The 23,540-nt window shown below is 36.1% G+C and overlaps 4 protein-coding genes across 5 annotated transcripts; 2 read left to right on the top strand and 2 right to left on the bottom strand.

Annotated features, from left to right (window-relative positions):
* Positions 1 to 203: 203 nt before the first annotated feature.
* Positions 204 to 2,343, bottom strand: LOC149742934 (uncharacterized). The gene is made up of 3 exons (XM_089877647.1): positions 1,926 to 2,343; positions 1,731 to 1,858; positions 204 to 1,665 (listed from the first exon to the last, which is right to left on the bottom strand). The coding sequence occupies exons 1-3, from the start codon at positions 2,032 to 2,034 to the stop codon at positions 307 to 309; spliced, it is 1,596 nt and encodes a 531-aa protein (XP_089733773.1). The 5' UTR covers positions 2,035 to 2,343; the 3' UTR covers positions 204 to 306.
* A 1,651-nt stretch (positions 2,344 to 3,994) lies between these two features.
* LOC149742933 (putative malate dehydrogenase 1B) lies at positions 3,995 to 10,534 on the top strand. The gene is made up of 12 exons (XM_089877656.1): positions 3,995 to 4,205; positions 4,387 to 4,463; positions 5,788 to 5,958; positions 6,313 to 6,455; positions 7,170 to 7,291; positions 7,704 to 7,918; positions 8,428 to 8,532; positions 8,921 to 9,129; positions 9,497 to 9,672; positions 9,825 to 9,961; positions 10,015 to 10,059; positions 10,294 to 10,534. The coding sequence occupies exons 1-12, from the start codon at positions 4,184 to 4,186 to the stop codon at positions 10,453 to 10,455; spliced, it is 1,584 nt and encodes a 527-aa protein (XP_089733782.1). The 5' UTR covers positions 3,995 to 4,183; the 3' UTR covers positions 10,456 to 10,534.
* Positions 10,535 to 13,631: 3,097 nt separating this feature from the next.
* Positions 13,632 to 20,564, top strand: LOC149742932 (uncharacterized). Of its 2 annotated transcripts, none has more exons than XM_089877748.1 (6): positions 13,632 to 13,967; positions 16,050 to 16,223; positions 17,896 to 17,984; positions 18,437 to 18,542; positions 18,734 to 18,966; positions 19,068 to 20,564. In XM_089877748.1, exons 1-6 carry the CDS (start codon positions 13,850 to 13,852, stop codon positions 19,269 to 19,271), a joined length of 924 nt encoding a protein of 307 aa, XP_089733874.1. In that variant the 5' UTR covers positions 13,632 to 13,849; the 3' UTR covers positions 19,272 to 20,564. The 2 variants fall into 2 exon arrangements, with proteins under 2 accessions (XP_089733874.1, XP_089733883.1); XM_089877757.1 differs by having other exon boundaries at positions 13,699 to 13,967; positions 16,053 to 16,223.
* Positions 20,496 to 23,479, bottom strand: LOC149742931 (uncharacterized). The gene is made up of 8 exons (XM_089877723.1): positions 23,077 to 23,479; positions 22,811 to 22,985; positions 22,565 to 22,680; positions 22,344 to 22,510; positions 22,171 to 22,292; positions 21,672 to 21,748; positions 21,362 to 21,580; positions 20,496 to 20,843 (listed from the first exon to the last, which is right to left on the bottom strand). The coding sequence occupies exons 1-8, from the start codon at positions 23,191 to 23,193 to the stop codon at positions 20,676 to 20,678; spliced, it is 1,161 nt and encodes a 386-aa protein (XP_089733849.1). The 5' UTR covers positions 23,194 to 23,479; the 3' UTR covers positions 20,496 to 20,675.
* Between the last annotated feature and the right edge of the window lie 61 nt (positions 23,480 to 23,540).

The following is a 23,540-nucleotide window of genomic DNA, read 5'->3' as shown; positions in this document are numbered from 1 at the left end:
CTTACACACAGGGCATTTCTCAACCGCTGATCTTTTCGCTTACGCACATCACTTTTTATCATGCTCAAGGCAAAATACTCATACACACTCGTATAAACACCTCGGCAGCGATTATCACATTCTTTCAACCTCTCAGCTCGTCATCAATAATTATCCGGTGTCGCTGTCACAGCATAAGCTTTTCGCTTATTGAGATTCCGTGGCTCACTGAAGGCAACTCTTTATTGAGTGAAATTTCAGCGGCTGGCATAATTAAGCGGCATTAATATATCACAGTGACCCAAATGAGCTAATGTTCGGCGCTGCTCAATTGTTTGCGATTGAGCAAGTTGGCACGTCCATAACTGCACCTTCTATCGCCGCTTTCATATCCAAAACAAAGTTCCGAGAAAGTTTAAGTCTCTGGTTTTCGCTGATATCGATATTTTTATCCGGTTTACTTGATTCGATTTGCGTCGAGTCAGCTTGTCCCACGACCGTGTTCACGGAAGATGCGCAAGAATGAAGAGGAGAATCTCGATGATCACTCGCATCTTTTATTGTCGTGGTCTGGTTTCCATGTGGTTCTATTTCCTTTACGTTTTGGTTTGTGTTTTCCTCTTCGGACCACCCGGATGCCTCCTGAATATCTTCCAGTTTTGTCCTCCGGCATCGCTGCCCGGAGTGGGAGGAAGATGAGAGAGAAGAAGGAGAAGAGGACAAAGAGGAATGCGGAGAACTGCCTCCTGTGCCATGGAGGGACGAAGTAATGGAATGTGGTAAATAAGAACACGGTTTTCCATGTACACGATGCTGTTTCGTGTGGTGCGGTTTGGAGTGACGTTTGTGGCGATGACATTCCTCTTGACGGGTGTATTGCTTCGAATCCCCTTCCAGGAGTGGAACTTTAACTTGCATTCTTTCGTCTGCGTTTTTCTCCCTGTATTTCGCTGACTCTTGTTCGAGGCAACAGCAGCGGCAAGCAGGCGCACTTCGCATATCCTTGTATGGCATGTCCCACGGTGCGTCGTGGTAGTCGTAGGACGAGGGCGAAATTCCACGTTCTGAATCGGTAGAACAGCAGTGGTCTGTACTTGACACGTAAGCGTCGGAACTATTTGACGGCGAAGGGTTGACGTTGTGGTAATTGCTACAAATTCTGGTCGAGCTTTGGGTGTGACATGCGGGTCTGCTCGAACTGTTACTTTGTACAGCACTAATTTGACCTGGACGACCCGAGTTCGAAACCATCGCCAATTTCTTCCGCGTTGAATGTCTTTGGCCATGTTTTAACCTTGTCTGCCGTGGTTCCGCGTTATACCCTTGTGAGCAGCAGGGCTTTTGTGCATTTGCCCCTTCACAACAAGTGGGCTCGGAACTGAACACAGAGACAGTGGACGTGCACCTGTCCGTGTGGAAATTCTGAACCTCGCCCTCGCTTGACTCTCGTAATGTCTCTTCCGAAATATTCCTACTTGATATTTGCGGTTTGGTTACGGATGAATTCCCAGTCGAGGAGCCCTGAGCGCTGTTATCTCCGTCCGGTACCGCAAGACAACAGTTGATAACCGGTTCTTCTCTGAAGGGAGAGGCCTCAACGACTACAGTAGTGGTGGTGGTTGTACTTGTAACTTTAGTAGCCGCAATATTTGGAACACTATTCAGCTGATCGGGTTCTTTGCTTTTCTGTTAAAGTAAACACCAGTATTTGGATTCCATTCCATAATGGCAATATTGATTTATTTACTCACCAAATCGCCGGTACTCCCGAGGTCGCTTTCTTTGTCTTGAATGGCTTTTAGTCGGGATTCCTGCAACGATTTCTTCAGTTTCCGTGCTTGTTCTCTCGTAGTGCTGTCACGTGACGCCAGCGTTGATCCTACAAATAAACCGTGGTTTAAAAATGTAAAACAATGTTGGCCAATCCGCATATAAATCCTACATACCTCTACTTTTTATAATAGGAACAATGTCCACGCAAAGGCAGATAAGCAACGCAGCAAAAGCACCAATCAAGAGAACTACAGCGGTAATGATGACGTGCAGATGAATCATATTCTCTTGACTCTGTCTCTATGTACTCATAAAACATTGGCCAACATTTCTTTGTCTCTGCTTAAGGTACTTATGCGGTAAATACCCTCTTTGGTCAAGCCGTTGGCCACCCAGTTCGTAACTTGGTTTCAGGTGCGCCTGCCCCACCAGCAACTCGTCTTTTTAGAGAAACCAGAATTCTGTTATCGCCGCCTCTCGCTTGGTTGGAAACACTGTCCTCAACTGTCGGCCGTTTGAAGAATTTCCGAGGTCTGTTTCGCACAAGGCAACTAACTAAGATTTCCTACCTCTAAAGAGAAAACAGCACATATTAGAGTATCTTACACGATTTTGGAAACTTTGAACTTGAAATATCTTTATACAAAGATAAAGATATTCAATTCTCTTTGAACGAGTGAAGTCAAGCGTAGAATTATTGTTACGGTGTCCCAATACACGTCATTGAGTTGTCGTATATTTAACAGAACTGAGGCATAAAATAATTTCAAACACGCTATCCATCAAACTCGCTTGTCGGCCGTGGAACTTTCAAGCGTGAAGTCTGTCATGCCCTTTCCTGGCCCACCAGTAATAGAAGGGACCGCTAAGACATTTATCCCGTCTTTGGGCAGTATTTGACAGCCATCGCGGGCATTAGCACTGATGCTATCTCACAAAAATGCGAAAGTTGAAACCCTTGACCGACTGCCTTGCCTACCCAACTGTGGGTGTTAAAGGATGAGTTAATCAGTCCCGTTTTACTCAACCTTTATCAATTCCCTATAAATTTTGGACAAACTAAGTTTCTGAACTTCAGCACAATAGCGTTAACTTGTCTGTACATATTCGACCTTTACTGGCGCATATTTCATCGCCTGCTGGCACAGTTTTGTCTGTACCGTTCTTACCGAGTCGCTTTGTCTGTCGACCGCATTTCCACGTCTCAGACCAACCATAGTGCTTCGGTGAGGCCATATTTTCACTTATTCAGTCTCGGCTACGTGTTTGTTCAAATACACATGTGCTGGCAGTAGCGTTTAAGCCTGTGGCTTCGGGCGCCACTTGGTTTAATTCATTTCGCGGACCAAAGCAAACACGTGCCGAATACAAAAGAATATCATTACTGGGCTATATTAAATTTCTCGTTTCTCACATATCCCTACAACACATAAACGACAAAAAAAGGATTCTATAGTTAACAGCTCTATGACTCAGCTCGCTACCTTCACGTGAAATATTGCTGTCAAATAATTTGAAACTCGCCAGCGATCATTTATACTTCTAGGCGACCAGACGGGCGCAGTTATGCTGTTCGTCGACTGACCTGAACCTAACTGTATAACTTCATCCGAAGGTTCCTTTTCCTGGTCGGAAGCTAAAATGTCTGCGGTTATGTAATAAAGTTCGGCTATAAAAGGCGAAAAACAGATAGAAAACCAAGCAAGCAGTTAAAGGAATGAACCGAAATATCTCGGTAACGCTTCAGTGGCAAGTTGCAATGCGAAAGTGGTTTGTTTTTAGTGAACACAGACCAAGCGCCCGAAGATACGCTTTCACTTGAAGCGCCAAAACGCAGGTTACACAAAACAAATCGAATGCTTTGCAATCAATTAGGCATGTAATTTTTTGGGTAAAATTTCTGTCAAAAACAATGGGGCTATATTATATGTGTTTTTGAATATAAAGTATCTTTCCCTTTTACCTGGAAAGGATTTTTAGAAGCTGTTTACTTATCATTTAAACATTGACCAAAAGATACATAAACATATGGATTTCTTATTAAACTTTTTAAGTAACCGATCGACATTGGTAAACGACCATAACACGTGCGTCGTATTTGCTTGCTCACATCTCCAAAACATTGTTTGTTGCATGCAATCACGAATCCATTAAAAAAAACATAAACGAATATGAAACTTTAGAAGTGTTAAAAATACGGCTTCTGTTGAAATGATATTTATAATTTGTATTAGCTTAATGCATCAACAAGTCCATGGCAAATTTTAATGCTACGGGGTTTTAAAACGCAATATTGCTGGATTTATTGACACTGAGGGCGCTAGACACTTAATTATATTTCGCGCCTTTGGTTTCCATAACGACCAACACAGCTTTTTGTAAAGTTAACAAACTTCATAAATTGGTAGAAAAAGCAGTTTTTTCAACACACATGGCCAAGTTCGTAATCGCAGGTTAGTAAATAGTTTGTGTTAAATATTTAGTTTGGTATTAAATATTAATTATAAACTATATAATAAAATAAATTCATTACTTTTTACTATTATGTTTCAAAACTAAATCCAATAATTAAAGTAATTTTACAAATGTTTGTTATATTAAAAAAAGAGTTATGCCATTTTTGTATTTAATTAGGATCATGTAGTTGCCCTTATTATGCCAAGTTGGAACTTCTCGCTGACCAACTGGTTAGCAATCTTGAACAGTTTAAGGTGGGATATGTTGTGTGTCTTGGTGATGATTTATTTGGTGACCATAGTGGATTTTTTGCTTTAAAAGACAATTGAGGTCTAAGAAATGTATTAAGACCAAAAATATTATTGGTCACCAGCCATAGGCGTAAAGTTTTACTAAACGTTAGGGTTGCAAAAACCAGAAAGAAAGGAAGTCCTCGCGCCGGTAGGCGCCAAAAAAAAAACGGTTTGCAACCCTTTGTTTTCGGTTTGCAACTCTTTAAATATGTGCTTTGTAAAAGCTCATACAAACGTAAACGATTCAGAATTATGTAGGGATGAGACAAATTAAAATTACGCGCGTTCGGCGAGTCCGTGTAATGAGAAACGGTCGAATCCGATTGCCTGGCGAGTGACGCCACAGTAGCTATGTCGCATGCGCCTTTCGTCAAGCCCGCACGAGTGTGTGGTTATCTTACAAACGAAGACCCGTCCGTCGGAAATGGTAGGTTTCCAGAACGAAATATCACTGAAATAAACTGCCTAAGTCGTTTCCAACACTGCTTTATATTTATATGCAATGTTTTCCTCAGGCAAGCAGCATATTTATTACGAAATAGTAGGGATTCACACGTGGATTCATTGCATCATAATAGCGGTTGTTTGAACCTGGCAATTGATTACGACATAATAGCGATTCACACGTTGATTACTGACGTCACAATAGCGATTCACACGTGAATTATTTAGCAAACAGGAGTTTAAATACCAGTTGAATGCATTTGTGTCGTGAATGACGCATCGGTATTGACATATTTTAACGAACGTAAACGAAGTTTGTTCGCAGTAATAATGGCGTCTTCGTTTGGTCGAACGTAATTCCTTACGCATTATTAGTATTGAGAAAATCAAAGGGTTGCCAGGCAACCCTGCAACCCCGTAACTTTACGCCAGTGTCACCAGCTAAAGCAATACCGTGTCGATGTTCTTGGTCAAATCCTGGGTTGGAAAGATTAATGTTATGTAAAGACAATTTATAACGACATTTTAAGCAGCCAAAAAAACACGTTTATTAGGAATAATATAACAAAATTGATTATTAACATCATGTGTTTCTTTAAAATCACAGAAATTACTAAGTTTAAGGGGAAAGCCAAAGAAAACATAACTGCCATCTTTCTAATCATAAATAATTCTTCTCTTGTTATGTATTAGCAATAATTTGCAATAGATAAACTTAGAAGACAAATATATGTTTAAGAACTGATTAGCAATATCATAGGTTCAAAACATAAAAACGTTAATATAATTTACTATCAAATTTTCTGTTTTTTTACCCAATATTATTTAGAGTTTTTTTTAGGTTCACAAAGTAGTGTTGCCAGAAGAACAATGGGAACCATGGCTGAAAGAAACTTGTTCAAAAAACAACTGGAAACACAAGAAAAGTCCGATAGTATGGAGAGAATTAGTTGATAGGGGAGGGAAGGGAATGCTCATGGGAGGTTATAATGAGTTTATGGAGTACGCTGAGGTGGGGAAATTATTATAAATCGTTTGTATTGAACTTTGTATACAAAAATGTTTTTATGTACTTGTGCTGATAATTAAAATATATATATATCCGACAAATTATAAGCATTTTTATAACTTTTAATGATTGCTAATGACCTTTATGACCTTGAAATATACAAACGATAAATTTTGTATTTTATCGGTATATATGTCTGTTGTGTGATGTAGTAGGGATTGGCCAATTAAATTTTTATAATGTAATGTTTTAAACTTAAAGTTTAGTATCCCAACATTAAACAGACATTACATTGCATTTTTTGTAACCTATATTGTCTGTAATGTTATCATTATTATATAAGTGGTTTTCTTGCAGTGTTACTATGGCATCACCTCAAACATAATGACTGATCGAATGTTGAAGATCATGGAAGAAAACATGGCAACAAAATCTATCACTGTTAAGGAAGAAGAAGCATTCCAAAGTCTCAGCAAACCAATTCATATTTGCATTGTAAAGTAAATTTAGTTGTTATTAAGATTGTGGTTGACTATCTATAATCTAATCTTAGATTTGATGTAAAAAGCAGTCCACTTGTTTTTACTTTAGAAGATACTGTGTTCAAGCCATTATGGAAATGTGTGCTACACAGTGTTTATAAAGCTACTAATGCAGTAGCTCTAAAGCAACAACAAGGTGTATTAAATATGACACCCTTGTTCCAACTAAAGATTAATATAGTCACTTTACTAAATTTTTGTTATTTCGACAAAAGTACACAACGTAAAATATTCTTCTGATTATACAATAAAAGTTCTGTAATACGCCGGTTCAAACAGTCTAATAAGGTGAATTATCCTTTTACAAAGTATAAACTTGTATGCAAATACTATATCTTAAAACTAAACTATACTCGCTGCAAATACAGTTGTACTTGTCTATTTCTATATCCCGGCGCCGTGCCGTAGTGGTTACCATTGTGGGCGTATGTGTCCTTGGGCAAGACACTTAACGACAATTGCTCCAACCCAGTGACCACTAATGGGTTGTCCAAATTATCAGCCATACATATAAAAAAAGAAAAAATCCCCAAAAAATTATCACCCACAAAGTAACATACATGGTAACTCGTAAGCTGGCATGAGGTGTTAAACCCGTGTGATAACGACTGTCGTTTTCCGGCCATGCGAGGATAAAGTAAGTTACATTCATTCATTCATATTTATCCACAGTGCAACAAACCCAGTTGCCTACCACTTGATACCTCATCTTGGAAACGGCAAAATCTTTGGATCCGAAGTTGAAGTTTCCATTCGTTTGCTCGGTATACAAAAGGCTGATGAAACTTTGCAAGGTTGGTATGAGTGGGAAGGTTGTAATTTTAAATATTTAAATAAATCTAAATTTGACAATAATTCTGTAAATATTCGTTTTACTTTATTTTGATTTATTTTTTTGGTTAAAGTAATAAAAGGGATAATATGGCTTATTGTTTCAATAGAACAAACAAAAAACAAGTATAACTCAAGTGTCATTTTTATCCCAGTACTTATAATTATTATATTTAAATTAATTGACTGGCGACTAAATTATAAACTTTTTGGATTAAAAATTTATTACAATAAAAATACTTTGATAAAAGTTAGTGTAGGGTATTTTATAGATGGGCAAACTTGGAACATGTCCGTATTAGACTATTTTATACACAATTTCCTTGTATGAAATACAATATTTTATTACATGCCTAACTGTGACATTATGATCAGGAGTAAAGATGGAAGTTGAAGACCTAGCATTTCCGCTTGTAAGAAAGATCGAAATATTTAAAAACAGTCGAAAAGCTTTCCAAAATGCGTCATTGATTGTTTTTCTTGAAAACCCAGTAGACGATGAATCACATTTGGAACTTTTGGTCAAAAATCATGAAAGATACAAAAAGTATGCTGAAGAAATCAATCAAGTTGCTCTGCCTGATGTAAAGGTGATCTGAGTTATTTATTTGTAATTTGAAAAATTCACACACCTAGTTTATTTCAAGGCATACAGACGGATATAGAGTTATTTAGTTAAAGCTTTCTTGAACTAATGTAATCACATACTAAAATACCGGTAGTTTTTAAACCTCTCCGATCAAGGCAAACTTTTTGTCCATGCTGTAGCAAAGTAGTTCACTGCTATCATTGTGGGCATTTGTGTCCTTGGGCAAGACACTTAACGACAATTGCTCCAACCTAGTGGTCACTGATGAGTTTTTCAAATTATCAACCATACATAAAAAACAAACAAAAATATACACCACAAAGTATCATACATGATGGTAAATAGTAGGCTAGCACAGTGTGTATAAAACAGAACACCCATGGGTAGTGTTATAAGGACTGTCTTGTTTAGACATGCCAGAATAAAGCAAGTTACATTCATTCAAACCTGTTCAATGGCAGCAAACAATTTCAGTTGCTTTAGTTATATCTATTACAAAATTCACTTCAGATTGTACTTTCTGGAAGTGGTCCAATAAATTTCAACACCCATGTTTTGGTGGAGTATGCAACAAAAATAAACAAACAAAATGTGGTTGCTGTATCAAGGTTGCAGGTGAATTATAATACAGTCTTGTACAATGTGCATTTAATACATCTGTATATACTTGTAGCAGGGCTTTTTAATTTTAACTCCTGGCTTGCTGTCCCCAATATAAGTCACAATTTAATTAGGTTCCGCAATTACATTACTTACCAAACCTTTTGACTGCTGTTGCATGATTTAAAAAAATACTTTTTGCATACAAAAAGTTACATGATTAGTTCAGGAAAATTTGGCCACAATATTTTCATTATTATTATTATTATTATGTTTTTTTTTATATATAACTGGTCACCTTAAAATGCTGAGGTTTTCGGACTTAAAATAAAAACAAAAACCTCTGCATAATTTTTTATACTGATCTCTTATATCTTTATACCAACCATTTATTTTAACACAGGAACGGCGTGCACAGGCAGCTTTAGCTCGGAAAATGCAAGTTAATGCATCCGGTGTAACAAATGTAGTTTCATGGGGCAACTGTGCAAATGATGCAGCAAAAAACACATACTGTATTGATGTATTATCAGCAGCTGTCCGTGGTTATGATGGGGCAATATGGGGACCACAGTGGCATTCCAGATCGCTGGCGGAACTTGTCTATGATAAGTAAGATAAACCAAGCCTTAATAATGCAGTTATTACAATCGGTTGCTGCATGCTTGTCAGATGTCTTTTTAGAATCATTTCTCTTATAGTTATTTAGTCTTATATGCCGTGCCCATCAGGAGGATATAAAATTAGGACTAATGATTCAGTAATTCTTTACTTTTGGTACTTACTCTATCACAAATTATAGATTTATTAATACAATGCTTGTTATTAATGTGTAATGTTTAGTAAATTGCATTTGTACAGATACTTGTCAGCGTGCACTAGGTACATGAAATAGGAAACCCATGTTATAGCTTCTGTAGTTGCCACAACATTACATTCATTCATTTATTCATTCATTCATAAACTGAAATGTTTACAGAAAATGGCTAAATGATGAATTTGTTGAAGAACATGCTTCACACAATGCTAAGATGATAAAGTCAATGAAACATTCCACTAGTTTAAGTGAAGCAGCTTCAATATCTTCCATGCTACATGACTGGATTCAAGGTTCAGAGTCGGAAAATGTTTATTCTCTTGGAGTGGAAAGTGAAGGTAAGGCCGTGAAAGAATATGAATTTATTTTATCTAACTATGTGTACAGTATTACACCTTAGTCTGCAACATCAGTAAATTTTTAAATTGACCAAAAATTTAAAGTTGACTAAAATATAATTTAGTTATTCATTACAATTCATTTTCTCTAGGTTGGTATGGAGTCTCTGGCTGTGTTTTCTCAATGCCTGTCCAATTTAAAGATGGTTCGTACCAAGTTGTATGGGGTCTGACGCTCAATGATGAAGTTAGAGACAACATCAAGAAAATTGAATCAGAGTTAAAAAAGGTTTTAATAGTGGGGAACTTTATAGAATACATTTTTAATAATTCTTTTTCCAGGATTTGCGAGTTGCGTTTAAAGTAGAGGATGAAATGGAGAATGAGGTGAATTTATATGGGGTTTACAAGTAAATAGGGAATATTATAAAATCGGGGACAAGCCTTGAACCCATTACCTCTTGGGTGGAGGCATGCACGCTAACCAACTGTGTCACAGCACCGGAAGTATCAGTGATTATTTGTTACTTTACCAAATATTTCACATAATCATTTCTTGGTTACTCAGTATAAGTCCGGTTCCATGTGTGTTTAATGTCAAAAAAATGCAACTTTCCTTAGGTGTTTGGTGAAGATTCTGCTCTCATTTCCTCTATGATGAGTCAGATTGAGTCACCGAGCAAAACCCCTGGTGAGAAGCTTGAGGTCATCCGAGAAGAAGATGCAGAGGAACAACCTGCAGAAGATGTGGGGGAGCAGCCACTGGTGAAAAAGACGGAGTGATGTTCTTTCTTTCCTTGTATTTATAATCGCACTTACTGTGTCTCATGTTGTGAAGTTTTTAATAAAAGTATTAAATTTACGAATATTTAAGATTTGCCAAACAAAGTCATGTTCCATTTTATTATATATTTAATATAAAATAAGATTGATCCTTTAGTTTTTAGACAAAATACGCTTAGCACCTATAACATAATAATTACAGTTCCGTGGCATAGTGGTTACTGAGGCTCTCACTATCTCAGAGATTACGAGTTCAAGGCTCCCTAAGATGTTGGACTTGTATGTCTTGGGCAAGGCAATTGCTCCAACCCAGTGGTCACTATAATGGGTACCTAAGATGCCAGCCGTACAGTAAAACACATTTTACAAAGTGACATACTTAGTAACTCTCGGGCACGAGGTATGTGCAATAGAACCCCTGTGTTAAAACGACTCGTTTTTCCGCCACACGAGGTTAAACTAAATTACATTCATTCATTACAATAATCATTATCTCTCCAACGTTATTTAAATTGATTTCCAGGAAATAACAGTGAAAATGCTACATTAATATTGACTGTCATTGCGTAGTTAAACGAGCTGTGTCGTCATGTTTTGTGTCTAGAATGAAACACGCAGCAGACAATCAATCGCCAACAGGATATGATGTAGTTTTCAGTGAGCATTTACTTACATTCACAGAAAAAACTAACCTCCAAAGTAACATATGTGGGAACGTATACGTGTTATAAGTATAACAACAGTTTTTCGCCACGCAAGTTATATATATACATTCATTTAGTCAGTTGCTGTCTTCTGTGCGCAATTCTGAAACCAGTTGCGCAATTTGTAAACAAAAGGCAAAAACAAAATGTTTATGTTGTTGCACATGACTGAAGGGTTTCTTAATTTAAAAAGGTTTTAATATCCCGATACGTTTTGGGAAACTGGTCACACATTTTTAACTTCCCGCTGTAAAATTAGAAACACGACGAACGGATTACGTCTAGTAATTATTTAAAGAAACACAGAATGAGTCACTTATATGTTTGCCACCATTGCGTGTCTAAACTCTTGGCATTTTAAAGCTTGCGCAAGGGTTGTATATTGGCCAATGCGGCTCATCTTTTGCAGTTTTCTTGAAATTCCCGGGTTATTATGTTTGGCGCAATACAATTCCGTATAAGCAGTTGTTGATACGTAATTTTTTGCACGTATTTATACAGCGGTCTGAATCGTGATTTCGTAATATGCTAATTTATTCTTTCTAATTACATTACGAAGCAAATAAAATGCTTTGATGAAGCATGCATCGGGACTCTTTCGTTCAAGCTAAAAGGAAATGCATGTTTTTATTAAATATAAGTTTAGACAAGAGGCGGTCTGAATCGTGATTTTCTAATATGCTAATTCGTTTCCAATTACATTACGAAACAAAAAATAAGATGCTTTGGTGAAGCACGCACTGGTACTCTTTCGTTCAAGCTGAAAGGAAATACATGCTTTTTTAAAGCCAAATTTAGACGTGAGATAATTCGAATTTCCGTTATTATTTGTTCGAAATTTTTGTTTCGGGATGTTAATTTTGTATTCACACGTCCCAAAATAAATATTGCAGATTTTGTTCGTGCGCATGCAACGCATATATACTCGCGCGCAAATAAAATTCATTAAATTTTTAAATAATTTTCACGCAGTCGGTTTTATTTCGCAACAACACTTTTAAACTATTTGCGACCCTTACGTTGCTGTGGCTAACTTAAACATTTTAACTACTGGTACTATTAAAAACTGTGACGTCGATGTGTCACAAGACGTTTTTTTCGGCAACAGGAAGAAACTAGTTGCGTGCCGTGTAACGCAGTTTCGAGAGACTATATAAGACGCTGGGGGAACGTAATAGCCACATAGCAGCTGTTTAAGTCGGAACAGAAACAGTAGTTTGCAATTTAGCAAACAATATTCTATTTTTTAAACGTGGATATAACGAGGCAACGCAGAAATATTTGCATTTTATTTGATCAAAGTATTTAACCATTATTTTTCTCAGTTGACAGATTTTCGAAAAAATCGATAGTGAAAAATATAGTTCTAAAATTACAATATGATGAAAATTGTTCTTTTCGTGTTGGTTATTGTTTCAGTGTCAACCGCTGCTGTCATCGAAGAACGTAAGTTTGCAATTTGTCTTATAAATATAAAATATCCGCGTAACATTATGGACGATATTTTTTAACTATAAATACTTTCCTTTAAAGGTCAAAAAAGGTCGGCCGAAAGTCAAATTGCCGCCATCATGCGCATATTCACTGCATGTAGACCATATTGCTCAGTCAATACAAACACCAAGGCATTGCACAGCTGCGACAGTTTTATACAAACAGGTATAGGCGTATAAACATTGACGCTTACATTGAAAATGAAATCGATAAAAACGGAAGGGCAAAAATGTAACAGACTTTTCTTTCAGGTGTGTGTAGCTTTTGTCAACTTCGTGTATGTTCGCTGATGAATCTTGCGAAGGTATTCGAGTAAAAGGGACGCCGTATTTTCTGACTTAAGAAGAACTTGCGTTAAGACGTTTACTGGAAATATTATAACAAAGCGATGCTGAACACTTTCGCCGGGTCATCGTACAATCAAGACAGCGAACATCATCCACAGTATCTTCAAATTGATATTTCCACTGAATAACAATTGTACATAATACCAAATTGCTACTAAATTGCCAAATGTTCATTTATACAAAGCGTGTATTTTATTTTTTTATTTTTTATAAAGAGTGTTAGAACATTAAAGCGCCCTAGTTCTTGTTTTTTTTTAAGTCGTACCAAACCAACTTGACGTTTTACGATATATTAAAATAATGATGTACATGCTTTACAAAATATGAAAAACAATATTCTTTGTTTCATACATAAGCCTAGTCAGAAAAATGAAAAAATCTAAACTTACGTTTAGCTTTCAGGTAAATAAACAACTCAGCAATTTCAGTGCAAACTAATATAAATACGTCTTTTCCCATGCAGTATTGTAAGAAATTAAAACAGTACATAAACAATAAAACCATGATTAAAGTAAACGCAATTTATTTATATGGTCTCAAAATATGTTAACATTTTTGGGACCATTACTTATCACAACGGTTGCGAAAAATGGGACAACTGTTGCATAAACTTCGTTGTAGCTGGTGTACAATTCTGAAATGTAGTAAACATGTCGCACAGAAACGTGTACAATTGTTGCATTTATTATTTAGAAATTTCGTTTTTAAACGTACAAAACAGAAACATTTATACTAAATATGCATAATTGTTTGGCTTTATTGTTTTAGTTATAGTTATTATAGCTTATCAGTAAAATCGATCAGTAAATAAAAATACCGTAACAAAACCGAACAGTGTAAAGGAACAGAATGAATTCTCAGCAGTATATTCAGTATCAAATGGCTGTATCTGCTGGTATTCAAGGGATTCCTGCCTATGCACCTGGTGTTACACCATATCTACCGATGGCAAATCCTTCTTTAACAGGTAAATTTATATTTCTTAATATCTTTAGTTTTGCATTTTAATTCTGTTTATGCATGCAAATACCTATATTACTGGTAAAACATGTATTTTGTTCTCCCGGAGAAACAAATACTATCTGTTTAACTTTTTCAACTAAAAAATTAGAAAGCTTGTTTTTCATCTCAAATATTATTTCAATATTTGCTCCGATTTTACTTTAATACAACAGTATGCTTGTTGATTACAAATGCCCTGTGTGCGGATTTTCTTTTAATTTCCAAAACTGTGTGGATTGTTCAGAAACAGTAACATTAATGTTTCATACGTTATAAATTATGGCAACTATATGCAGAAGATGTATAAGGGTAACTGGATATGCCATGTGTGTTTTGTTACGCTTTGTCTAACGAAAACAATATTTCTGAGGTATGGCATCTATATTATTTCATCTTATTCTATAGCAGTGGTTCTTAAACTGGGAGGCACGCTCCCCTAGGGGGGCGTGAAACACTCGGAAGGGAGGCGCGAAAAACTATAAAATAAAGTGTTATTACATTGGTGCTCAAAAGGCTTAAATACGACGCACGCAAAAGTTAAGTTAAAATAGCAAACCGTTAAGTCTGTTTTTAAACCTCTTACACACACTAAATGATGAGATGTCAATCCCTATTATGACACTAATAATCGCAGTGTAAATTGCTATTATGTCGTAATTAATTTTCAGGCAAAACAATCGCTATTATGATGCAAGGAATTTCTACTATTTCGTAACAAACAGACTACCTGGCTAAGAAAAACATGACATATGAGGTTAAACTATACGACGCAAACGTAAACCGAACGGTTATTTGATTTCACTTTTGCGTTGATCGCGATAATGTGTTTTACACAATCATACAGATACAGTCAACCAAGGGGGCGCAGTTTAAAGGCTTAAAGCATGTCTAGATGTCAGGTTTGGCTGTGTTGGATCATGGCAGAATTTAACTGAACACCACTGTGATAATTTAACAAAAAGGGGGGAGCGCAAGTTTGTTGAGATCTTCATTGGGGGCGTGCTTCAAAAAGTTTAAGAACTCCTGTTCTATAAGAATTAAGTAAAATATTGCTATTAACAAAAAAACAGTATTTAAACTATTCTGTTCTGTTAATTTTTCTTTACAATGCATTCTAATATTGTGCAAAGTTTATTGAATGAAGCAAACCACATACAGCAGTTTAGCATTAGGTAAAAATATCTGTCTATTTCCACATTTTGCATTTTTACATGGTGATAGGTGTTTCAAGAAATCTGTTTAACTCTCGCAATAAATAGACTGATACAATGTTGTTGTTGAAGAAATGTTCTTATAATATGCAAACTGATCCATCTTTAAACTCTTCAACACAAGTTTATACTTTACATTTGCATTGTAAAACACATAACTATAAAACATTAAATGTATTTGATCATTATTATGATAAACTGATTGTATAGGCCATATATTTCATGTTGAAACATTTTTACTGTTACATTTACTCAATTCCATTTATTTATAGTTTTGTTACCTTTGTTTAAGGTTTGCAGTATTTTTGAAATGATTTCTAAATTCATTTTTTGGCAACTTGACTTTGACATGCTGATTCAACAATTGTATACGTTTGCTCTTTATTGCTTAATTTTTATGATGTAGACATTGTAGACTTAATTCGTGTATGGAAAATCGAATTTCCTTTAAATTTCTATTGAAATAAAACATTAAAAAGACACGTGTCCAGCTTTTATGCCTTCAGTGATGCAGCAGACAATATGTTGTAAATGTAATTTATGTATAGGCTAGTCTATATTTCGTAACCCAGCAAGGCAACGTAATAGTACAAAATTAAATTTACACTGTTTATCTGTACTTGACCGCTAGTTTCTGTTGGCCTAAGGAGCAAGAACCAACAAATGTAAGAACCAACTTATCAAAGTATGTTTTGTACTGCACACCATGCAATAAATGCATTCCAGTGGCAAACATACTTTGGCTCTATTAAAGTAGACTTGGTTTTCCTGCAAATCGAAGACAATACATTGGGAAGATTTGATTAATATGATAATTAACCAAACTTTTTCCACAGCAGGATTACAGGGTGTGGTTCCTCCACCTCCTCCACCAGTTGCAGTGTCATCTCCTGAGATAAATGAAATTGAAAATCCATCCTCTGTAACTATAACAACCACTAGTGTGGCAATGACTGAAGAAACTGCAGAAAAACCAGCTGCAGATACCATTGCAAGTAACGACTCTGAAAGTAAGTGAACTACTTGATTCAGTAATTGTATATTAGGCAAACTTTTTATTTATACTCTGCTGTGCCTCAGTGGTTATGGCGTTCACATCATATTCAAAAGTAAGATACTGTTTTATCCTTGATGCTGTTTCCATTGTGGTTGTGTGTGTCCAACCCAGGAGACAAAATGAGTTGGTGCTCCGAACTTTCAAATGTCAGCCACATATAAAAGTATCCAAGACAACTGTGTTATTACTACTGTCATTTAGAAATAAATATAGTAAAGTGGGGTAATAAAAAACAATGGGGTACTGGGAGGAAGAAGGGACAACCCCCATAGCGCGCTCAAAAATCACTTTTATCGCAAACAGCTTTTGTGGGTTAAAAAGACATTTATTTGGGTTATTTTTTTACCTTAATGTTCTTCTAGGTGGTAATTATTTTTTTAATAAAACACAAATTACTAAATCAAACAAAAAATTGACAAAAAAAACTTTTTTATGGGGTTTGGTAAACTTTTTTTGTGAGAAGGCCTTATGTGATAATTTATTATGAATGCAGGTATTTGCTACATAATTAAGTACCTTGCTGCTGGTATATTTTAATTTTGAATTTTATGAACATTTTATACTACCTCTTTTCTCTTGTTTTTTTGTACCCCAATATCGCCTTATGGGAAGGGGTAAAAAAACGCTATTTTTTTTGTTTTTATTTTTTCTTTCCCAGCCAATATTAACTTTGTGGTAAAATTAATTTTAAAGTTATGTATGTAAATTATTTTAATGATTTAATTGATTTTAAAGGTATCCAAGTATCAAAAACAGATATTTTACAGCGTTGCCTACATTTTCTAATAATGTAATTTATGTTTTGGGTTAAACCTAAGACTGTTTAGTTACAAGTCATTTTTATGGTTATGTTGCTGAATTTAGTTTAGATAAAGTCAAGAACAAGATGTCATTTTATTTAGTTAAATCAAGTATAATGCTCGGTTACTTCATGTGCTTTATATAGGTTATGAAACTTATGAGCTTTGTTTTTGGTCTAATAAACGTTATTTGTGGGTAAGCCTAATGTTTAAAAGGAAGTACTAAAGTAAAAATTATAAAAGAAAGAAAAGCTTTAGAACAAGGCTGTTAAAAGTATGTAGGTGATATTTTGTGAAAAACAGAGAAAAAGTTGAGGTTTCTGAGAAAATATAGACTGCACAATACCTAGGTTGTATGACTAATATTTGTATTATCACCCTGTGCATTATTATTTTTGTCCTATTTAGATTAAGTTAAGTTGTTTTTGAAAACATCGTTTTTTATTGCCCCGCTAATGTTTTTTTTACCCCAAATCCTGGGGAATAAAAAACAGCACAAAATTTCGAATAAAATTTTAAGTATTCATAGAAATCCTACAATCTTTTTTGGACATCAAGGTATAATTGATACTGTTCCTCCAGACTAAAAAGTTTTTTTTTTTAATTTATTACTTTGGGAGAAAATCGAAAGCTTATGTTTTCTGTTTTTATTACCTCACTTGACTATATATTTTATTCATTTTTTTAAGTGTTAGGTATTGATAAAACACAGTTTGTCAATTCTGAGTTTATGCCACATGCTTTCTTTGTTTCTTTCTCTCTTGCAATGTACAAGTAGCCTGTAGTTTATGAAAATGCTGTATGTGGTAACATTTGCTTCACCAGAAACTGTTGATCAAGTGGAGTTAAAGAGCCCACAAGCTGCTCTCACCAGCACCACCATGACCACCTCAGCCGTGCCTAATGCTGTTGTAGTAAGTGGAGAATGTTTTGCTTGGAGTGATTTTTGGTGCTTTACAAAATGTAATATGCGTGGTTGGTGCAAATAGTTTAGTTACCTCATCCAAATACAACTCTGCATTGTACATTTGTACTTTGACTCTTGTTAACTAAAATGTTTAAAATTACACTTAAGTTTAACAAAATAATGTCTCATAAGTAAACTTTGAATGGTGTTTATATTCCTGTTTATTGAGTTTGTGTTCCATATTCATGATGTTTCTTGTATAGTTGCATTTTTGGATAAATTTTGTTGACAACTCAAACTAAATGTCACGCAACACTCACACTGTCATTGATTTTTTCAAATGTTTCTAAACTCAATAATTTATGTACAGAAATGTTTTAAAACCAATTTAATCTTTTCCAATGCCCTATCTATGTAATATTGCTACCACATGTGTGAATAATTATTGTTGTTGCTCAGCCTACACCAATGGTTCTCCCATCAACCAGCCAACCATCACTAATTGGAGGTGTATATGCTGGTGCTTATATCCAGCAAGCAATTCCTCAACAACCTGCACAGGTACCTTCTTACATACATGACTGTTGAGTGAGGATACTTCACTAACAGCTCCTTTATTTAGTGTAAATCATACTGGTTTATCCATTTATTCATTGGATAGCTTGTAGATGGTAAAACATCTTATTTCAAATTACCAACTTTAAAGAATTTTTGCAAATTTTTCTGTTCTATACGAGAAAGTTATGTTGCAGGTACCTGTGGCTCAATCGCCATACATGATGGCACAAGCTGGTGTCCAGTATGCGATTCCCCAGTCATCCAAAGTAATGTACATACCACAGGGTTATGGAGGTGTACAGCCATCTCCATATGTTGCTGCAGGACAGCAACCTATGCTTGTACAAGATCATACTGGCAAGACATATATTCTTAATGCTCCTGCAGCACATGCCCCATTGCAATACCAAATGGCCCAACCAGGGCTTAAGGTAAGTCTACTATTATAAAGTACCTTCATCTGCATGGTTGCTTAACTTGCTACAACTTGCTAGAATTTTTGACTTTTACTATCTTTAACTTATTTTTAAAGGCTCCTGGTCAGCAGTATGTGGTAGTCCCCAATCAATATTATGCTGGAGCTGTCCCAACCAACCCTGCTGTACAACAAGTCTATGGGAGACAGGCGGCAGCTGCAGGGGCTGCAACTGCTCAGTCTATTGCTCCACTTGCATCTTACCCCCCAGGTGGAACTGTTCCAGGTGCACAATCACCACAGGTTTTCTATTACTACTGAGCCCTCTTCTTTCCTAGATGTCTGTAATCTTGTTCTTAACCAGTTCTGACACACCGTCTGCTTTCAGTTTTACAATTCTTTTTACAATGCTTGCTCTTCTGCTCAGCAAGGCTGTTGTCTGTGGGCTTTGTGCAACCAGCTTCTTAGTAGCCACTTCTGCTTTAAATAAGCTGTCAACACAATTTTAAACAACACTATTCACACATTCATGATGTTAGGTTTTTCGCTCACTGTGTAATCAACCAATTTTGGACAAGCTGTCCACCACAATGTCCACACATGGCAGTTAGTGCCAGGTAATGATTTCTTCTTCATAAAGCTGCATGGTTAAATGTGCAATGTCAGTATTCAGTCAAATCAAGCCACTTAACGGCGATATATAAACTCCTTTCAGAGCTTGATGTGTCTACTTGCGGTAAACCACAGACTATGTCACAGTCTAGTTTTTCCGGTTGGGCAACTTGGTTAATTGTAAAGGTGCTCTATGTTATGAATATATGCTGAATAATACTGCATAGTACTTTTTACTTTTTAAGTCGCCCAATTTGTTGGTGTTTGAAGGCTTGGAGCGTAAAGTGTTTTATATTTTAATTGTCAACGGTTAACATCCTTGTTTGAAACCAGTGCTGGAAAACCCAACTGTGCTGTTTGTAGCTGATGTGTAGTGTAGAGAAAGTCTGTTGTATGTGTTTGGTTGCAGAAATTGTCGTTTTTTTCATGATTTTACATTATCATTGTGGATCAACCATTTCTTATTTATCAGTCGCCACAGAAATATCAGTTTGACAAATTTTCAAATTATTTGGACCAAGCTTCTGTATAGATACTGCGAAAAATCACATTTGTGCATTTGAAAACGATGAACATTACATTTAATTACAAACTTGAGAAACTAAACATATTCAAGAGCTGTTGTTATCCATCATTTCTCTTTCTGGTCTCCTATTTTTTTCGTTTAAGATGTTCCATAGTTTACAATCATGACACTCCAGTAAATTGGTACACAATTTATCTGCCACTTGCTTTAAAGTCTACCCTGTTGTTACTTATTGTGTGGAAGTGCTTCTAATCTGAACAGAAGCAGTCGGGAGGTTATTTACATATGAACGTTAATTCAAACTTAATGGTTACCCATCGTTTCGATGACAATACTTTAACTGCAACTTGTTTTCAATGGAGATTTCTGTACACCTAGCTTTCTGTTTTTTTCAGATTTTTCTGTAATTGAAACCACTTTAGGTAGTTTTATTCAAGTAAACTTTCGCATTAATAAATTAAACTCATTTGCAATAAGTTGTTATACAATTGGTGCTCGATTCGCGCGGCGTGGATAAGCTATTTTAAAGCACTGGGAATACCCATGTCACTTAAAAGTCCGGCATTGACTAAACTTGATTAAAAATCTCATATATCAACGATTGGAGGTATAGGTTTTGCTGGACGTCTGTTCTTCGCCGTTTTCGTCTCGTTTTTTAAAAAAACCAAGTCTTGAAATCCGAACAAAGCAGCTCTTGCTGCAGCACCGTATGTTGTATCTGTCGTTCGTAATGTTGCAACTGTTTCGTTTACGATCTGTATAAAAATGGCGATAAAATGAAGTGATCTTAAACTGTATCTTAATCAAATTCACGATTGCGTAAGACAAAAATTTTAACCCATAGCAAAGTTGGGGGTATGGAACACGAGAACGTATTTTCGGACGTCCTGGGTAAGATTGGAATTCTCAAACACAAGATCGCAGTCACGGATAAAAAGCTAAAAGAGCTCAAACCCCCCTCAAAAAAAGCAGATATCCACAACATGATGGCAATGAGAGTCCCAAAAAACCCATCCGCCATTTTAAAAACGTTACGCATCAAGTTACACATCATTGCGTACCAATCAAACAGAAACATTCTTTTGTCCAATATTCATCATGTAAAACCAAGGCTTTTAATTTGTACGCACAAACTTAACTTTGCGGGGGTTTTAACTTTGTTTCATGTTGCGAAATAACTTTGTGGAATTGGCTTGTCATCCATTTTATGTATCGCCTTGTGGGTGGGTACTCATTCGCACGAACTATTTGGTTATCAATGAAATAAACCTACTTCAGGGTTCTTGATCGCACTTTTAACGGGATGTATATGAAGCATGTAGTTATCTGATATATTGAACGAGTCGTGTGAAATGCAATCTCGACCGTCGTACCAAGGATTGGGTCGCTGCATTGTGGTTAGTTCGACGTGGATCGGTAGATCAGGTCTCGCCTTCCACTGTTGGAGGGGTCTTTGGACGGAGATTATTGTTTTGTGGTGTTTAATCATTTCCTAGTGATGGACAGAGTGTAAAAATTTGTCGTATATACACATTTAACTCGTAATTAAAAGGCTTGATATTTGTAAGGCATATATAGGCTACCTGTGTAAGCCCCTTATAAGAGTCGATCACGTCTTGCAAAAATATTGAATTTGGTTTAGACAGCATTGCTCCATTGCCTAGAAAGAAACATGGAATTACTATTTATAGAATTTAAATTTCATGAAACTATGGTTATCTCACTTTTCTTAATGTTTACACAGTCCACAGATGTATGTAGTAGGGTGGGGGAAGATGGGACATCTGTGCACTTTATTTATGAAACCGCATCCTCACGACTCCCATATACCAATGTTAATCGTTTGAAACACGTCGGGATATTCGGATACTTTGTGCCCGCCTTCCCCGACTCTATTATATCATATAGTAACAAAGCAAATAAAATAAAAGTGTCTATATCTCGCTGCTTATAGCTGATAATCACAATACAAATGCAGTAATGCAAGTATTTCAAACTTATTTGGCGTACCAACGTTTCGAAGTTCTGTAGAGGTCAACTTTATTATAATTAAATGGCTTCTATACATCATATTATTCTTACTTAACGTCGTAGCTGTAGATCTGCCCATTGTAAAAGGATAACGACGTAGTGGATCTAAGGAACGTAAAACTAAAACATCCGAGTCCAAATATATTCCACCTTGCTTTATCAATATGTTGTTCCTGGAGTAGAAACGTTTTATTGTTGTCACCCATTAAAAAATAGGTATTCACCTGGCTACGTCTGTTTTGTGAAGAATCCATTCCATTTTATGTCCGAACACAGTCTCAGGCATTTCCATATACTGGGTTTCAAGACATGGGATTTCATCTACCAGTCTCTTCCATAGATGACCTTGCGGTGGTCCTTCGTTGATGTAAAATATAATTTTCTCCGGTTGCTGTTAAGGATCAAAGAATAGCAAAAAAACTTAATCGAATAACATTTAACTTACCTGGTTAGCAGCCACTGAGCGAACTGACAGATAATGATAATAAACCATCTCACGTTTACCGAACCAAACATAATGAACAACGTTTGGTACAACATACGTGCTTTCTTTGTCGTCTCCTGTTGCAACATAACGTTAATTATAGGAATGTATGCGAAAAACAAGCAAATTATTTTACACAACTCCAATTGGTTTAACCTGACCTCGAGGCTTATAGGGTTTGGGTTGACTTGACACATTGTTACTTACTTTTGCTCGCCTTTCTGCAAACTATTTTATTGTAGGGCAAGCCATCGCATACTCTGAACGAATCCCATTTCGACCCTTTCTTGCATTGTACATCATTTATGGTTATCCTTCTGTGGTAGTTCTCATAACGCTGCTTCTGCTGTGGATTGCTTGGCTTTGGTCTCGCTTTATTGTTCTATAAATACAAACATACGAGAGATTTTCGTTTGTCGGTCGGATTAGCGTATGATAAGCTGTCTACATTTATGTATTCTGACAACAATTACCTCAAAACCAACAGAGATGGTTGATCGGCCTGGGTATTTACAAGCTATTAACCAAAACACAGAGAACAACAAACAACCGACTGTATATGCGTTAAGAAATCTGTTTGGTAAAACCATCTTCAATGAAAGAGAGATGCGAACAAAATCAATGTTAGCAACATGCTGATATAACCTCGTCTAAACCTAGAGACGATGCCTTCAGGCATATAGGCACAAAGTTTATTCACAGCTGTAAGGTGCGGCTTGGTTTACATGCGGGTAAAGCGTGATACATGATGGTACACTTGCTTAACCTGTTTCAAGGGATAGGAAAATCAGCTAAAACTTCTCGTTCTGAAGATCTGTGGTTTGGATAAGATTTTTCACATGGATAGGATTTTTTTCACACAGAGTTTGACTAAGCTACGCTCTTTAGTCTACATAACAAAATCTCCGATGTAAAAAGGTGAACGTAGGGTTACATA

Source organism: Ciona robusta, chromosome 1 (genome assembly GCF_009617815.1).
Source record: "Ciona robusta chromosome 1, ASM961781v2".
NCBI lineage: Eukaryota > Metazoa > Chordata > Ascidiacea > Phlebobranchia > Cionidae > Ciona > Ciona robusta.
This window is presented reverse-complemented; position numbering and strand designations above follow the sequence as displayed.

What these genes read in the sequence shown, in the direction of transcription:
- LOC149742934 (XM_089877647.1), bottom strand. Translation starts at nt 2,034, where the DNA reads ATGATTCATCTGCACGTCATCATTACCGCTGTAGTTCTCTTGATTGGT. An exon ending in TCCTATTATAAAAAGTAGAG is followed by an intron (nt 1,859 to 1,925) that starts GTATGTAGGATT and finishes GTTTATTTGTAG; the next exon opens with GATCAACGCTGGCGTCACGT. An exon ending in TCGGGAGTACCGGCGATTTG is followed by an intron (nt 1,666 to 1,730) that starts GTGAGTAAATAA and finishes TTACTTTAACAG; the next exon opens with AAAAGCAAAGAACCCGATCA.
- LOC149742933 (XM_089877656.1), top strand. Translation starts at nt 4,184, where the DNA reads ATGGCCAAGTTCGTAATCGCAG. An exon ending in ATTCATATTTGCATTGTAAA is followed by an intron (nt 6,456 to 7,169) that starts GTAAATTTAGTT and finishes ATTTATCCACAG; the next exon opens with TGCAACAAACCCAGTTGCCT. An exon ending in TTGAATCAGAGTTAAAAAAG is followed by an intron (nt 9,962 to 10,014) that starts GTTTTAATAGTG and finishes TTCTTTTTCCAG; the next exon opens with GATTTGCGAGTTGCGTTTAA.
- LOC149742932 (XM_089877748.1), top strand. Translation starts at nt 13,850, where the DNA reads ATGAATTCTCAGCAGTATATTCAGTATCAAATGGCTGTATCTGCTGGT. An exon ending in CCGTGCCTAATGCTGTTGTA is followed by an intron (nt 17,985 to 18,436) that starts GTAAGTGGAGAA and finishes GTTGTTGCTCAG; the next exon opens with CCTACACCAATGGTTCTCCC. An exon ending in TGGCCCAACCAGGGCTTAAG is followed by an intron (nt 18,967 to 19,067) that starts GTAAGTCTACTA and finishes TTATTTTTAAAG; the next exon opens with GCTCCTGGTCAGCAGTATGT.
- LOC149742931 (XM_089877723.1), bottom strand. Translation starts at nt 23,193, where the DNA reads ATGGTTTTACCAAACAGATTTCTTAACGCATATACAGTCGGTTGTTTG. An exon ending in GCTCAGTGGCTGCTAACCAG is followed by an intron (nt 22,511 to 22,564) that starts GTAAGTTAAATG and finishes GATCCTTAACAG; the next exon opens with CAACCGGAGAAAATTATATT. An exon ending in CTTATAAGGGGCTTACACAG is followed by an intron (nt 21,581 to 21,671) that starts GTAGCCTATATA and finishes GTCCATCACTAG; the next exon opens with GAAATGATTAAACACCACAA.